The sequence below is a fragment of the Diospyros lotus genome, chromosome 12, assembly GCF_014633365.1.
Source record: "Diospyros lotus cultivar Yz01 chromosome 12, ASM1463336v1, whole genome shotgun sequence".
NCBI lineage: Eukaryota > Viridiplantae > Streptophyta > Magnoliopsida > Ericales > Ebenaceae > Diospyros > Diospyros lotus.
This window is the reverse complement of record NC_068349.1, coordinates 6,220,522-6,236,742: the sequence shown is the minus strand read 5'-3', so window position 1 is coordinate 6,236,742 and position 16,221 is coordinate 6,220,522. Positions and strand designations below refer to the sequence as shown.

The window sequence follows — 16,221 nt, the reverse complement described above, 5'->3', positions numbered from 1 at the left end:
TTCTTTTTTCATCATATAAATCTAAAATTTTAATTAAAATATGATGTCAAAAAGAAGTTTTAGTCAAAAGTAAAATTAAAAAAATTAAGTATCTCAATTTATAAATTTTGAGAGAGTTTATTAAAATTTAATATTTGTAATAAAATAATTTATAATAATTCAAAAAATCTAAAAACACAAAATAATTGCATTTTAAGTAGTGTTTTCAAAATTAGATTAGATTGGATCCCCCAATCCAAACCAGTTTAATCGTGAATAGATCACTTATTTAGTTTGATTTGTGATTCAAAATCGATCAGAAAAGAATAAATTAATTTTTGTCCCATTGATTAAAAAAAATCAATTTGATTACTAAAATTATTTGTTTTTTTACAACTTCAAACTTCAATTAGATACCCATTAAATAGAGAGAGAAAGATTCATTATTGTCCTATAATTGTCAGAAATAAAAAATAATAGAAATTAATATTATTGGAAAAATAGAATAGTAAAAAATAAAAGAGAAAAAAAATTAAAATATATGTTGTATTTTAAAAAAAATAATTATAACATATAAATTTTATCTCATTTTACTAATATAGATATATTATTTAAAATATTTACCACAAAAATAGCTAATGAAAAACTAAATCTTTTAAGTAATTGTCTTTTAAATTTTCACTAAAAACAAAATAAAGGCAAATGACAAACGGGTCGGGGCCTTCTTCATGCTGATAATTGGATCCATATTTGCCATTAAAAAGAAAAAAAAAAGAAAAAAAAAAGAAAAGAAGAGAAAATCAGAAAGCGAAAGGAAAAAGAAAAGAGCGCCAAAGGGGCTCGTGAAGGGCGTGGTAGCACAGTAAAGGTGCCCAGAGAGTAGCGAGCAGTGGTCGACTGAGAGTGGTTAGGGTTAGGGTTAGGGTTTGGGTTTGCTATCGATCCACAATAATTATATACCTCTCATTCGTCATCAACATCATCCTCGTCGTCCTCTACGCTCTCCAAATCCATCCATTTCCTCATCGTTTCTCCAGGTGAGTCCCTTCGCAATCGTTTTCGTGAATATATACGTTGATATGTGTTGAACGGAAAATTTTCATTGTTATAGATCTGTGATCGTGTGCCTTTTTGATTGACCTTGCTTGATTGATCGTTTTAGAGATAGATTTACACTCGAATCGCAGTGGAAAGGGCATTCATATCACGTTCGATGTCCAAATGAACTGGTTAATTGATTGTGTAGTGTTGAGAGATCAGTGGGATATTCTGCATTTTGTAGATTTACTGCTGTTATTGTTCTGTTTGAAGCAGAATAGGATGAGGTAGTTAGTTCAAGGCAAGGTTAATTGATCTAATTCTCCAGCGAATGTGTAATGATCTCTGTTGGCTTTTGATTAGAAGTCCCAATGATCACAATGCCAATTGTTGCAAACATGGGAATGAAATATTACATATCTAACACTGAGTTAGATGTGTGAATTTATGGTTGAATGGTAATGGAAAGGAAGTTTCAGTCATTTTTGATATGGAAATGAACATTTTAATTGACCTGGGAGTGTTAAAGGATCAGTAACACATTCTGAATTTTTTAATTCTAATGTTATTACTTCCTGTGTTTTGATGCTGAGTAATAAGTAGTTTGCTCAAGTTGGATTGGTTCTCCTGGAAGTATGTAATAAGCTCTGCTGGCTTTCCTTTAGAACTCCTCATGATCGCAATGCCAATTGTGGGAGACATGGAATTTTACATATCTAACAGTGGGAGCACCTTTGAGAATAGGAGCAAAAGTTTTGAATTCTAACTCACCTTTTCAGGTGGCTAAAACCAAGGCATGTGTGTGCATTAGGAGAACATTAACTATCTAATCAAGACCTGGGGGGCGGGGACTATGAAAACTGCTATTTGAAGCTATAATCCAGGGCTATGTAGACAATGGGAAAAAGTAGACTGAGAAAGAGAGGAACTAGAAAGAGTTACCTTTAAGGTTGAAGTTGAAGATTTGAAGAGAGAAGAATGCCCGAGGGAAGAATTTATTTCAGATATGAGGGAGTACTGCTAACTAATGATTTCCGACTAATTGAAGATGGTACTTGTCAACTGTTTTCTTGTGACTTGCCTGTGGTTATGATTGATACATTGTAACTGCATTATTGTAAAGCAGTTTTTTGCTATTTCTTGCTCTTTCTTGTTTTGGCTCCTTACTCTAATTACTTGATATTTTCTTTTGACTTGCCTGTGGTTCCCTTTCACTTGATTGCACAACTTATCCATATGATTTCTTAGTTGTACTGTTTCTGAAACTATAATTTCTGTGTTGCCTCTTTTTTTTTTTCTTTCCAGAGCCTTTTTGTTGGCGGGTCTAGTTAGCCTAAATTAGATGGATCAGGTAAAAGTGTCTGTGTCATTGTTAGTTTTGTTCTCTCCTTTTTTGTTATTCTCTTCCTCTATTACACTGATGTTTGTGAATGTTGCAGTATGAAAAAGTTGAGAAGATTGGTGAAGGAACTTATGGTGTGGTCTATAAGGCTCGGGATCGTGCGACAAATGAAACTATAGCTTTAAAGAAAATTCGCTTGGAGCAGGAAGATGAGGGTGTGCCAAGCACGGCCATTAGAGAAATCTCTCTCTTGAAAGAGATGCAGCATGGGAACATTGTCAGGTATGTTGTTAAGTGCCAATCAAGATCTAATGTGTGTTTGTAAGTGCATGTTGGTTCCAAGATCCTGGGAAGATCACCTCTAGCGTGAAATTCGATTGGTGTACACAGACACTTCTTAAGAGGAACTTTATGTGTCAGATTCAGAACACCTGGGGCACTCTTCTAAATGCACGCCATATGTTCTGAATGCATGATAAACAATTTTGTAAAAGAAAGTGTGATATTGCATATAGTGGATGATGTCAGGCTGAAATTAACATTCATTGTTATATCAAGTGTGAAATAATTCTCAGTATCAGGCAGAATGCCAGTGTGATAAGAGAGTTGCATGTGTAACATATAATTGTTGTTATTTGGCAAAGCTTCATTTCTCCATTAGGATATCACTAACAAGAGTTTAGTGAGTTCATCTATTTTACATTTTGTAAATATTTACAACTCGTTTCGTGTGCCTGCATAATACAAAATTGTTCTCATTGACATGTCTTGTGCTTGTTCTGCTTTTTTCTAATTCCTCACTAGTATACCCTTGTTGCGCTACTGGGAATCTCCTAGAAGTTTTATACGTTGTTGGCTTGAATGTGCTGCATCCTTGAGGATGACAAGAGTAATCAATAGAAAATAACTTTTGAATAGGCTTTCAGTACTAAGCTGTTCTTCCTTCTTAATGCCAGACAGGAAATACTATTTTTAGATAATATTATCTTGAGGCATCTTATTAGTTCAAACTATTGTTCCAGGGTTAAATAACCCATAGTTGATTGTTGGTCAAACTGAGAAGTGAGCATTCTTTTTATAGTGTTGACCTCAAGCCTGCACGTTTAACAAGCCTGCACCTTTTAATATCTAACATGTCCATGTCCAGGACACGACTTCAATTTGAGAAAAAATTAAGTGTCAACAAGAAGAATATTGAAAAAGAAGTAAAAGGTGAGATCCTGAATTATTTTATGTTATGCATACTTGATGTTTTGTTATTGATGTGTATATTAATTTAGTAGAAAATTCATGCTTTGTTAATTAACATGCTAGAGATTGTCTTGTGCATATGAGATTTTATTTCTATTCTATAGACATGTTGGCACTGTTGATCTTCAATTTTTTTTGCTCATTATCTTCAGTATTGCTATGGATCTGTTCGTTCTAAGATGTCTGATAAGATTTTGCTAACAGGCTACAAGATGTGGTGCACTGTGAGAGGCGTTTGTATCTGGTTTTTGAGTATCTGGACTTGGATTTGAAGAAACACATGGACTCATGCCCAGACTTCTCTAACGATCCACGTCTTATAAAAGTGAGTGAGTTCTTCCTGCTCTTTGGAAGTTGGTGCATACTGATCCCAAAATTGAGATGTTCAGTGCTATGAAGATATACAATGATATTTCTTGTTTTTGTCATGTTGATTATGATTACATGAATAGAAACATCTGTAATGACATTGCCTCTATAGTGGAGTGGCACTGAAGATGATTTCACCCCATCTAAAGACTTGCAATTGGTGCTTGTAAAGATTTTTCTTTTCCTCACCGGGGGTTGTTTATATCCATTGATGCACTTTGTTTATTATCAAATTGTAAGTGATTCTAAGTGTTCCATTAGCAAGTAAAAGCATGCTTTTGTAGAACCCCAAGTCAAAGGAGCTAAGTGATCAGCAAAACTCATTCTGGTATTATGACTGGAGGATCTGAGTGTCCAAACATATGCATGCATTTCTGTTTCTGGTCATTGAATTCTTCTGCTAGGAAGAAATATTTATTGTCTTATCTGATAATCTGCTTTGAGGGTGCATCTTTGTCTGATAGTTTCTTATATATTTTGACATGTGATTGCATTGAAGATTGTGATAGTTATCTGATCAGTCTAACAACAACGAAATGCTGTGTGGTTTCATTCTTCAATTTGCAGACGTTTCTGTACCAAATTCTTCGTGGTATTGCTTATTGTCACTCTCATAGAGTTCTTCACAGAGATCTGAAACCTCAGAACTTGCTGATAGATCGCCGTACAAATTCACTAAAACTTGCAGATTTTGGATTGGCCAGAGCATTTGGTATTCCAGTCAGGACATTTACACATGAGGTAATCGGGGCACTAGTTTTTTGGTTTCTCCACTGTGTTTTAGTTCTTAATTGGTAACATCCCTATGTTATTTGTCTAGCTATGCTCCTTTCCTACCCCAGCATTATCATGATTTTGTTGTATGCTTTTCTCTGTTTGTGAATAGTTCATAATCTTTGCATGCATAAGTACTGTGAACTGTGACAACTGCAACAATGAATTATTTTGCATTCTTTTCAACATGAGAAGATGAAGTCTATAAGATTGAGAGGAAAAGCTGTTTAGGCTGAAAACACCTTGTGATTGGATGGATTTGATATTGTATTCTGTCAGTTTCACAAATCATGGGTTTATATTGGCTTTGAACAACTCAAAATTTCTATAATGTTAGCTGTCTTCTGTTACTGTAACACAGTGACCTTGTTTAGGTCCTGCATGTGTTATCATGGCAAGCTGTGAGTTTGAAAAGCTCATCATTTTTTCTTTCCAGGTGGTGACTCTGTGGTATAGGGCACCTGAAATTCTTCTCGGATCCCGCCACTACTCAACTCCCGTGGATGTGTGGTCTGTGGGATGTATATTTGCTGAGATGGTGAATCAGCGTCCGCTCTTTCCTGGGGACTCTGAGATTGATGAACTATTTAAAATCTTCAGGTTTGTAGCTCCTTGTATCATTTCTATTCTTCCATTAAGAATTGAACTTAAGCTGCTATTTCAGAATTTAGGAAACCTTGATCTTTAGAAGTTTCTTCTGGACTCTTGGATCTTTTATTTATGTTTGTTTTTTTTTTACCTGAAGGTGTTCCATTTTGGCTCTACATGAAGGAACTTGGTAAAAAGTTAAAATTGTTGAATGATGAAGATAAACTATACCTGTAGGATTTTTGTGCCAAAATTTCAGTACAATTTTACTTGATTACTTCTGTGTTTCTGTTTTTTGGTTGAAAGGATAAACTATGTGATGTGGGTCAAGAAATGCAATTTAGAAGAAAAAGAGATTGAATAGTAATCATAAATTAGGAATTAAGATTAGGTTTATTTTATATAGAATTCTAGGTATTTGATTTGTAGCAGGATTGTACTTTCTTTCCATATAAATAGGAGAGTGATCAATAGGAATACATGCTTTGAATAATAATTGAACGCTTCCTCTTTTCTCTTAGTTTCTGTCTGCCTGTTCTCCTCCCCTCATGTTCTTCCTCTTCTTTTCTACTTCATCTTCTTTAGTTCGATGCCAATTCGGTAGGTACTTGCATTGTTCTGACCTTTCTGGCTGTGCTTTTTTGTTAATCAGCAACCAGTAGCGCGCAGTCCTTTTACAACCATTACCATCCTCCACATCAACCTTTTGACTCAATAATGTTATTCACTGCAATCATTATTCAACACCCAACTTTCTGTTTGTTGTGCTGTTCTTTCTTCTCTCTCTATTTTTTCTTCTATTTCTTCTGCTGCCGCCCAATTCTTGCCCTTCCTTCTCTCTTCCTGTGTTCTTCTACTACTTCCTGCAAACTCCTCAATAGGGGCAAACCTGTTAAAATCTATGAATGATGATAGCCAGGCCTGAAACTTTGTTGTGCTCATCAAGTGTTGTTTCAGACCTTAGTAGTTGAGACCCACAATTACAGATCTCATCCTGACATTTGAATTTTAACTAAGCCATTTATTCGAGACATCTTAAATTTTCTAGCTTTAGTTGAATTTGGACATATTGTGCAATTGTTTACATATATATGTTCCTACAATTATTTGAAAAATCTTCTATATGTCAGAGTTTTACAGGAGCATTTCTTTTGTTTGACTTGTTTCATTTTATGAATATCTGTTTTTTGGCCCTGTGAAGAATTTTGGGCACCCCAAATGAGGATACATGGCCTGGTGTGACTACATTGCCTGATTTTAAATCTACCTTTCCAAAGTGGCCTCCTAAGGTGATCCACTTACCATGTTATTATACTCCGTTCCTCTTGCTATTGACAGAAAATTGAAGTGAGGTGTTTCTATTTTATAGGACTTGGCAACTGTGGTTCCAAATCTTGACTCAGCTGGTGTTGATCTTCTTAAGGTAAGTTAGAACTCTTATGAATTAATGATGCTGAAGAACCCATATGAGGTATACCACTGAGCTACTTCCAACAAAGTGGCTCTGGTCTTGACCTCCTTAGGTAAACAATCTCTAATGGGTTTATATCATCCTGCAAGTTTACTGATCCTGCCTCTGTCTTCCATGATGTTCTCTCTCCAAAACATTATGAGCCCAAGCCTATCACTGGGCAGATTTCTGTAATTAAACTTTAGCAATCCTGAATTTGTTTCTTCTGGATACTGCTTCTCTTGCAAGTAATCCTTGCTTATATCACGTAGAATGCTTGTTAAGTCAGGCCTGTCACTGTTTTTTATGGGCAAATGTTATGTATGTGATTAAAGAACATTTACTGCATTCTTGATTTTTCCATTGCTTACGTGTCATTACGTGCCTTCCAGAAAATGCTTTGTTTGGATCCAAGCAGAAGAATTACAGCTAGAAGTGCCCTCGAACATGAATACTTTAATGACATTGGGTTTGTACCTTGATTCTCCGTATCTGTCCTGCTGGCTGCAGAAGTGTATAGCAATATATAGCATTCTGTGGGTTCTTAGACTGAGAACGAGAACTGGGTGTGATTTTCTGCTCTTCTAATTCAAAATTACATTGAAATAGTTTTTGACACAGCCGTTGTGGAATTGCCTATCTCATTGTCGTTTTCAAGTCATAAAGATAGATGTCGGCGGGAAGTTGTTTACTTTCTTTGTAGCATCATGCCTCGCCAGACATCCTTGTTTCCCTTCCCCCCCGAGTGGAAAGAATTGGCTTGGCTTTTATTTGCTTTCTCTTGTTGAATATATCCGTTGTTGATGGACAGGAAGAATGCATCCAGGTGGCACAGCGGTCCATTTGGCTTTGACTGACTGTTTGAGACTTCTATGTGTTGCCAATTCTTGTTAATGTTTTTGTTTACTTTCGTTCCATTCTGAGATTTTACTTTCCTCACACACCGACGGAGGATAAGTGCTAGGCTTGCTGCAAGGTTTGCTTGATTTAGTTTTCCATGTTCCTATAATCGTGGAAATAATTGATGGTAAAAATGAATGCTGTGTCGTGGCTTCAGATTGGATCCCAGTTTCTCCTGTTGCAAGCATGAAGCTGATGCTTGCCAGTTTTTAGAGTTGGGAAAGACTGATGTTTGCTTTGATGGAACCACACTTTACACCACATTAAGATGTGCGATGGATTGGGATTTTTACATCTTGTATAGATATTGAAATGGAAGTAGGAGCACGTCACCGTTATACGGCATGGATAATTGTGGGTAGGTCGACAGAAAAGGGGGTAATATTTCCAACAATTTGAATTCTCAGTTGGCAGGAGGTCATGGTAAGTTAATGCGTGCCGTCCCCATAACTACAGCATTGCTATGTTTGGAACTAGGATAGGATTTACAAAGAAAAACCAAAATAAAAGGAAAATTCACTGTGATTCACTTCTCTTACGGTTGTGTTACTTACGGGGTCAGCCCTGCACTGTGTCAAGCTTATAAGTCGGTGATAATCTCTCTCTCTCTCTACACCACTCTTTGCTATCTTAAATCCAATACTCTTTATCTTTTATATAAACATCAGATCAGATACATATTGTGTCTGCGTGAACATCGTGTGGTGATTTTATTTAAGAGAAAAGTTGGTCCGAAAATTCTCGAGTCATAGTCATTCATCTTTTCCTTTTTTCTTGTATACTTCCTTAAAATGTCATTTATTTAAAAATGTCTGGTCCTCACAAGAGGTTTGGCATGCATTCCCAATTTGATCATAGCCATAGATTAGGATCGATCTCCATCGTTGGTTCGTTAGTTGTGTAGTGGAATATATCTGTACGTAGATAGAAGTAGAACTGGTCTCAATATTTTTGGCATTCTTAGCGAGTGAAGTGCCTACACGTAAACGTACGTTTAGTTAGTCAGCTTAGTCTTTTAAAATATTATATTTTACGTAAAATAAGAAATTAGAAAATGTTTTAAAATATAGAAATAAGAATTTGAAAGAAGTATTCTTCAAAACGAAACTAAATTTGGAGATTTGAAAATACAGTTCCCAATCCCAAGTCTCTTGTTTTTAAACACATGGTTCAATTTTCTAGATAAAAGACTGGAAAATATTTTCTCTCATCAACAGTAAAAGTAAAAGTGTTAAAAGTTAGCATCAGAATGAAGAACCAAAGCATCCACGAGCCAGCAGAAACACATGAAATCTTGCAAACCCTTAAGTGTTATTCAATAAACACAAAACTTGTGAACTTCTTGAACTTATTTAGTACAGATGCACTCATCGTGTCATCCTCCTTTAGGTTCATCAGCTCTGCCATGGCCCATGCTTGTAATTGGTAAAAGCAGCTTAAACTGGATGGGCTTCTCTTGCCAGCTGAAAAGTTAAATTATCATTATTATCATATATAAACAATAAGCAAGAGGAGTTCCCTTCAAACCACATGAGAGAGAGAGAGAGAGAGAGAGAGAGAGAGACCTGAAAATAAGTTTCAAGCTTCCTCCTAAGAGTAGCATGCTCTTGCTTCACTTGTTGAAATGTCCTCATGCATCTGTATAGTTACAGAAAACAAAGTAAACAACATGACCTCTAAGCTCTCTCTCTCTCTCTCTCTATCTGGGCTAAGAAGAAACCCGGAATTAATTACGAATAATGTGCCAAAAAACTATTTGATGTCCGCCAATTAATTAATTAATGCAATACTATAATAGTTAATTATTAATTACTACATATATTATACATAGCTAGCTAGCATATATATATATATAAATAAATAAAATTGGAGAAAAGATAATATGTATTACCCTTCAGTATTTCCTGCTCTGCAGTATTCTCTGAACCTGGTGCATTCATTTTTCACTTTCCTAGCTCCAATGCTGCAAGGACTTACCTTCTATTAGACCATTCTATTCTATTAACCCAAAGAAAAGAGACACCTAATGATGATGATGATGATGATGATGATTGTTTAACCACGTACCCTCATCACTATTAATTTTTGAGAGTACATATAATAAACATACATATATGAATGTGAATGTTGGATACAAGCCAAAGGAGCAATTAATGGTAATGTCCTATTTGGGATGCAATTGTCACACATTTATTTTCTGATCGACGACCAGAAAAAAAAAAAGAAAAAGGAATTAAGTTATTTATTTATTATGTCAATTAAATTAATATGATGAGGAGAAGATTCCATCATGCAGACATATATATATGGAAAATATTCTTAATTAGAAAATTAAAATCTGAATTAATTATGTGCTTAATATATATATATATATATATAAATGATTGTTACCTTGAGCTGCTGCCCTTAAACTGGTGCATGTAATCATCCAGCCTATCAAAATCAGAAGGATTATGTTCCCTGCATTGAGCAATAATATGTGTATTAATTAGTTGTACATATATATCAATCACACACAGTACTATTGGTTTTGGTTGGGATTTTATGTTTTTTTTTTTTTTCATTTTACCGATATAATTAATTACCACCACAATGTTATTTTTAACAATAATAATACATAGAGCTACTACTTACAGTGCTTGCTCGATGGTACGGAGGAGTCGAGCTGAATCAGTGTAAAACAATGTGACAATTTCCTCTACAAAATTAGGGTTTGCATCATCCTGCAAATCCTCCAGCTGAATGAACTGCTCATCAAGATATCCCTGAAAACCACAGAAAAATTTCATTTCCCCAAAAATAAATTAAACAAAAGAAAAGGTTACTATATATACATATATATATATATATCAAACATTGTTTGATAACAACTTTAGTGAAGTGTCACATTACACTACGTACTCTGAAAGGAACCCTAATCCAAAAGAATAAAACTTTGGTGATATATATATATATATATTTATGACCATACACAGGCATGTATATACATATGCTTCAGGGCCAAGCAACCATTTATCTTCTCAATCCATCCATCCGATAAGAAAAGGCAAAGGATCAATTGATGAAAGAAGAGTTCATTCTTTTGGCCTGCTTTATCTAAAGATTCTAAACATCTTTCCCTCATAGCCACTTATCTTGGCAACAACAGCCCGACCTATATATGCTGAGAAAGAAACAATGAACACAATAGGATGATCATATATTGAACAAGATTATTTTTCCTTTCTTTTTTTTTAATTATTATATACACATGCACATATATATTCTTGTTCATATATATATATATATATGTGGCTGCTGATCATCAGCACATCCAATTATAGCATTGGGCTAATCCTACTGAACCTCTGTCCAATTAATAAGAAATTTGAGAAACTAAAGCTGGGGTAATTAAATGGGTTCCTCTTTTTGCTTCTTTTTTTTTAATCTGTTGCACTTACAATTTTGAAGACTTTAAGAGACAGAACTAACCTGTTCAAAGAGGGACCTTCTCGTGTAGGCAACCTGGCGCTGCAAGTGATTTCCTTCCATGCTTGGGGACTGGTAAAATGTGAGAGAAAAAGAGAGAGAATGTCGTTACAAGAAGTCTTCCTCCTCTTCTAGAGCTGCAATGCTTCTATCCATTGCCATGGTTTTGCATGGTATTTATAAAGCACAAAAAGAGAAGAAAACCAAAAAAGTGGGAACATAGCTGGGGAGTATGTGTTGGCACACAGTGGGTGCGGATAAATTTTCCATTGATTCAGACATACACAAATATGCATCCCCATCTATCATCCCTGTCAAAGAATAAATCCAAGAAAAAAAAAGGGCAAATAAGAAAAAAAATCTTTTTTTTTTTTGTGTAAATTTATCCAAACATTTTAATTTTATCAATTATAAATTGCACTCAATTAAGTCAATTAGGATACAATTATAATATTAATTTTATCAATTATATTAATTAGCTCAATTAGACATAATTTTATTCAACACCTAAAATCAATCTCTGAGTCATATAATATTATTCATGTGGTACATTACCTGTCATAAAACAATTATGAGTGAAACCTACATGTACACATATGAAAAAAAATTAGAAAATAAAATTATACATGTAGATCTCACTCATATATATATTTATGATATGTAGTTTGTCACATTGCATTTTAAATTGATTTCAGGTATTGAATAAAATTGCACTTAATTAAGCCAATTAGAATACAATTGCCAAAATTGAAATAGTTGGATAAATTTACAAATTTGCAAAAAGATTTAGATTTTTTTTGCTATTTGCCCAAAAAAATAGTTGGATAAATTTACAAATTTGCAAAAAGATTTAGATTTTTTTTGCTATTTGCCCAAAAAAATATAAAGCTAATAGCAGCAAAAATTCAAACATTTTCACATTTTTGCAATCTAATTCAAACATTTTAATTTTTACAATTATATCTTAATTGATTTGATTGGGTACAATTTTATTCAGCATCCGAAATCAATTTGAAGAGTGTGTCATTGCTAACGTGACACGTCACTTGTCATTAAAAAATATTTGAGTGAACCCCACATGTACACATGCACAAAAATAAAAAATAAAATGTTATGTTAAATATATATGTAGAGAGAATAAAGGACATGGGATGGAGCGACAACGACAAAGTAGGAGATCAAGATGACGAGTTAACCTTGTGCTTCTTTGTCACCTCCATCCCTTGCCCATCTTTCTCTCTCTCTATATATATATTTATGTTTAACATAGTATTTTATTTTATTTACTGTAGAGTCAATTCATATTTTTAATGAAAGATAGCGTGTCACGTCAACAATGATACAAACATCTCAAATTAATTTCAAGTTTTAGATAAAATTATATTTAATCGATTCAATTGAGATATAATTAACAACATTAAAATATTTAGATTAAATTATAAAAATATAAAAAAAATTAAATTTTTACTACTATTAGCCCAAAAATATGTACTGGACAATGTGACTTTGAGTTACCTTCTTGTCGTTTTTATTTCAAAGAAAAACAAAACCAAAATAACCAGCAAAACAGTAAAGAGTCTAAAGCCTTTCCCCTGATAATTATAAGGTATTTTACTTTTCATATAATTCACATTTATTATACAATGCTATTATTGCATAATATTATATAAAACATTTTTATATTATAAATATTAATTTTTAAAGGAGGAATAGTACTATTGGCTAAGGCCATCTAACTCACATTCATATCTCACTCCCTATTATATTATAAATAATTCACTTCTTATTTTGATTTTGTCTAAAAAATTATGCACATTACAACCAAACTTCCTATTATCCTTTCTATTTCATTCTATATTTTATTTATTTATTAATAATTTTTAATTCTATGTATTTAACCTTACTTATAATGAAATATTCCAACAAAACAATAGCCAATAATACTAAACATAACAGCAATACATTACTAAAAGAAAAATATACATTACTAAATTAATGTTCACGAAGTTCACTTAATTTCAACTCCATACATTATTAGAACGAAAAGATACATACATTAATCATAACTACATTTTTACAAATTTGATAACTTGCATTTCGCCTTTTCAAAATAATTTCAAGTTTGAGCGCGTTGTAATATTCAATTTGAAGTTCATCCATATTACTAGTATCAACGCTCATAATTCTTTTTACATAAAGTAATTGTTCTCGCTCTTTCCTTAATCTTTTTAGTTTCACATTTTCTCTTTCTAGCTTTAACATCTCATTTGATTATTCAAGTAATAATATTTTGGACTGCATTCTCATTTCAATAAATTCCGTCAACATGTTTTTTATTAACTCAATAGAAACTTCTGTTATCTTAGATTTTTTTTTTTCTATCCACATTCTTTTGAAACATTTTTTTCCATTGGACGTTCCAATGAAGGCTCGTTGATTTGAACATCAAAATGAGACAGGTTCACCAAATCAGGAGTAGATGGTGATGATGTTGTAGGACTTGCATGTTTAGAAATTTTAGCTTTCTTCTTAGAATAACTTGAGGAGAATTTGGGTGCATGTCACAACTCATGCCAACAATGTAGAAATGTGAAAGAAAACTTTTGTAGACTATTGTACATCTCTACTGCTTGAGAAATCTAGACAGTTAAATAATAACGTCTATAAAACAATGACTAACAATACGATATTAATAATTAGCAATCATTAATTAACAATAGAGGTTACCTTATTTTGTTTTATTGTTCCACGTACTTTGATTTTTGTCATCTATTTGGTTATAGTATTCAAAGAATTTGTTTACAGCAAGTTGAATTGTAGACCAACAATGCATCAATGAATTGAGATTTCGATCAGATTCAAACTCTTTATATTGATTGAAATATGCATGAATCTTTTCCCAATACTTTTGTTTTGTTTGATCGTTACCATGTATAACATCCGTTCTAATATTTAGCTATGCTGACACGAACATTAAATCCTCTTGCGTTGAGAAATTTTTTGTTCGTTGCTTTCTTTGAGTGTTGAGTTTGGATGTATCAAGTTGGGATGGAGTGACTGTCATATTAGCATACTCGTCATAAATATTCAAGTTGTTGTTGAACAAATTTGTATAGTAATGTTCATTATCCCCCTCCATGGTAAACAAAAGATAATTGATCAACTTGCATAAAAAAATTACAAAAATCAGTACTCTCCTTATAAGACAATAACTATTATATTAAATACAACATTAGATAATCTAATTGAGTAACTTTGACATTCATAAATTAGATCAGTTTCAAGACATTACATTGAAATAATGCGATACACACATACACAATACATTAAAAAAATGCAATACACATACACATAATCAATAATTAAATATACAAAATAATAAAAGACATGCATACACAAAATATATAATCAAATAGACACAAAACAATTAAATATTCGCATATAAAGAAATGTATAATTAAATACACAAAATCATCAAAATAGAATTCACCTAATACTTCAATATATACAAAATACACAATATAAATCAAAAACCCCATAGGTATTTGAATGAGGGAGTCGTTGTCGCTGCTGCTAAAGAAGAGAGTTCTTCTTTGCCACTGTTGGAGCCGCTAACACTACTCCTCGTCGTTGCCGCTACTTCTTCTTCTCCGCCATTGGATCTGGTCGCCATTACTCATTCTTCCCCACTATTGGTAGCTGGATCTGGTTACCACAGCTGCTGCTCCTTCTCTGCCACTGCCGTTGCTGTTCTTCTCTGTTGTCGCTTGTAGCCGCCGCTGCTACTGTTGCTGCTTAGGTCGGCCCAACCCTTTAAGCCATGTATGCCATGACATTAGGCCCCCAAATTATAAGGTTCCAAATTTTAAATATTTGTAATATTTATGTATATATATTTTTATTTTTTAATAATTAATATTTTATTAAAAAAATACAAAATATTATAAATTTTTTTAACTTCCCTTCACCATTTTTTAATTTTTAATCGTTGCTGTGGTATTTTCAAATTCCAATATCCCATAAAATTCACATATTTATAAAATGAAAAGTTGCTCATTATTGGTGAATTTTATCTTTTTAATGCTATCATTTTAATGTTTTATTTTATTTTTTTCTATAAGAGAATAATGAATATTTAGTTTTTTACTCGCACTGACCTTATTAGAGTTTCAAGAAAAATTAGTTTTGTTTTTCTTTATTTATTATTATAAGTTATTTGACTTTTTTTTCTTATCTCTGAAACATTATATTTTAGTTGAAAATTTATTAGCATTAAGAGATTAGTATATTTTATAGTTAATTGAATTTTAATTTTTTTATTTAATAAAATAATAAAATATTTGTATAAAAATATATTATTTATTTTTTTATAAAAAAAATTAATACTTGAGAGGTCTCAACAAATCCTTTCGCTTAAAGCCCCAACTTTATTACGTCAACTTTGACTGCTCTTTAAATTACTCACTAGAGTTGAGGAATGAAAATTTGCTCTTATTACGTTTCTCTAACGACTCTTTGCAGATCTGAAATTTGAGGAGGAAGAAGGCAGACAGGGAAATCTAAAATCTATCGAAGATAATTTTCAACAATTTTCACCTCAAATTTTGGTTTGGCGAGGATTTACCCCATACGTTGGAGATGCCTAACGGATTGGTTGCTGCTCCATGCTTTGGTTAAAATATGATAGCCGTCCGATCAAGTTGTCAGCCTTTGCTTTTCATTTACTGTTATGATTTGCACTTTTATTTATTTATTACTTCCTACTTTTATAATTATTATATTTTAATTTTTATCATCAAATAAACTATATTTTTTATTATTATCAAAATTTAAGCTCTCTTTTAACTTTTCGTTAAATTATATTAACAAAAACTAACATAACGAAACCCAAAATCATTTGATTTAAAATTAACTTAAATTTCACAATTAATTAAGTTTAAATTTTAAATTAATGTATGTCATGCCAATTATCATTAATAAAATTTGGTAAAAAATTAAAAGAGTGACCAAACTCTAATAAAAATTAATATTTAATTATTATAATACTAAAATTAATATAATT

The 16,221-nt window shown here is 32.6% G+C and overlaps 2 protein-coding genes across 4 annotated transcripts; one reads left to right on the top strand and one right to left on the bottom strand.

The window, feature by feature from the left end:
• The first annotated feature begins 816 nt into the window (after window positions 1-816).
• On the top strand, window positions 817-7,561 carry LOC127787403 (cell division control protein 2 homolog A-like). 2 transcript variants are annotated; one of them, XM_052315435.1, is made up of 9 exons: window positions 817-1,016; window positions 2,323-2,368; window positions 2,457-2,641; window positions 3,815-3,935; window positions 4,547-4,720; window positions 5,190-5,353; window positions 6,543-6,630; window positions 6,711-6,764; window positions 7,184-7,561. In XM_052315435.1, the coding sequence occupies exons 2-9, from the start codon at window positions 2,360-2,362 to the stop codon at window positions 7,271-7,273; spliced, it is 885 nt and encodes a 294-aa protein (XP_052171395.1). In that variant the 5' UTR covers window positions 817-1,016; window positions 2,323-2,359; the 3' UTR covers window positions 7,274-7,561. The 2 variants fall into 2 exon arrangements, with proteins under 2 accessions (XP_052171395.1, XP_052171396.1); XM_052315436.1 differs by lacking the exons at window positions 817-1,016; window positions 2,323-2,368 and having other exon boundaries at window positions 2,448-2,641.
• Window positions 7,562-8,359: 798 nt separating this feature from the next.
• Window positions 8,360-11,321, bottom strand: LOC127787404 (histidine-containing phosphotransfer protein 4-like). Of its 2 annotated transcripts, XM_052315437.1 has the most exons (6): window positions 11,163-11,321; window positions 10,326-10,456; window positions 10,083-10,151; window positions 9,583-9,654; window positions 9,257-9,329; window positions 8,370-9,154 (listed from the first exon to the last, which is right to left on the bottom strand). In XM_052315437.1, exons 1-6 carry the CDS (start codon window positions 11,220-11,222, stop codon window positions 9,128-9,130), a joined length of 432 nt encoding a protein of 143 aa, XP_052171397.1. In that variant the 5' UTR covers window positions 11,223-11,321; the 3' UTR covers window positions 8,370-9,127. The 2 variants fall into 2 exon arrangements, with proteins under 2 accessions (XP_052171398.1, XP_052171397.1); XM_052315438.1 differs by lacking the exon at window positions 9,583-9,654 and having other exon boundaries at window positions 8,360-9,154.
• Window positions 11,322-16,221: the final 4,900 nt, after the last annotated feature.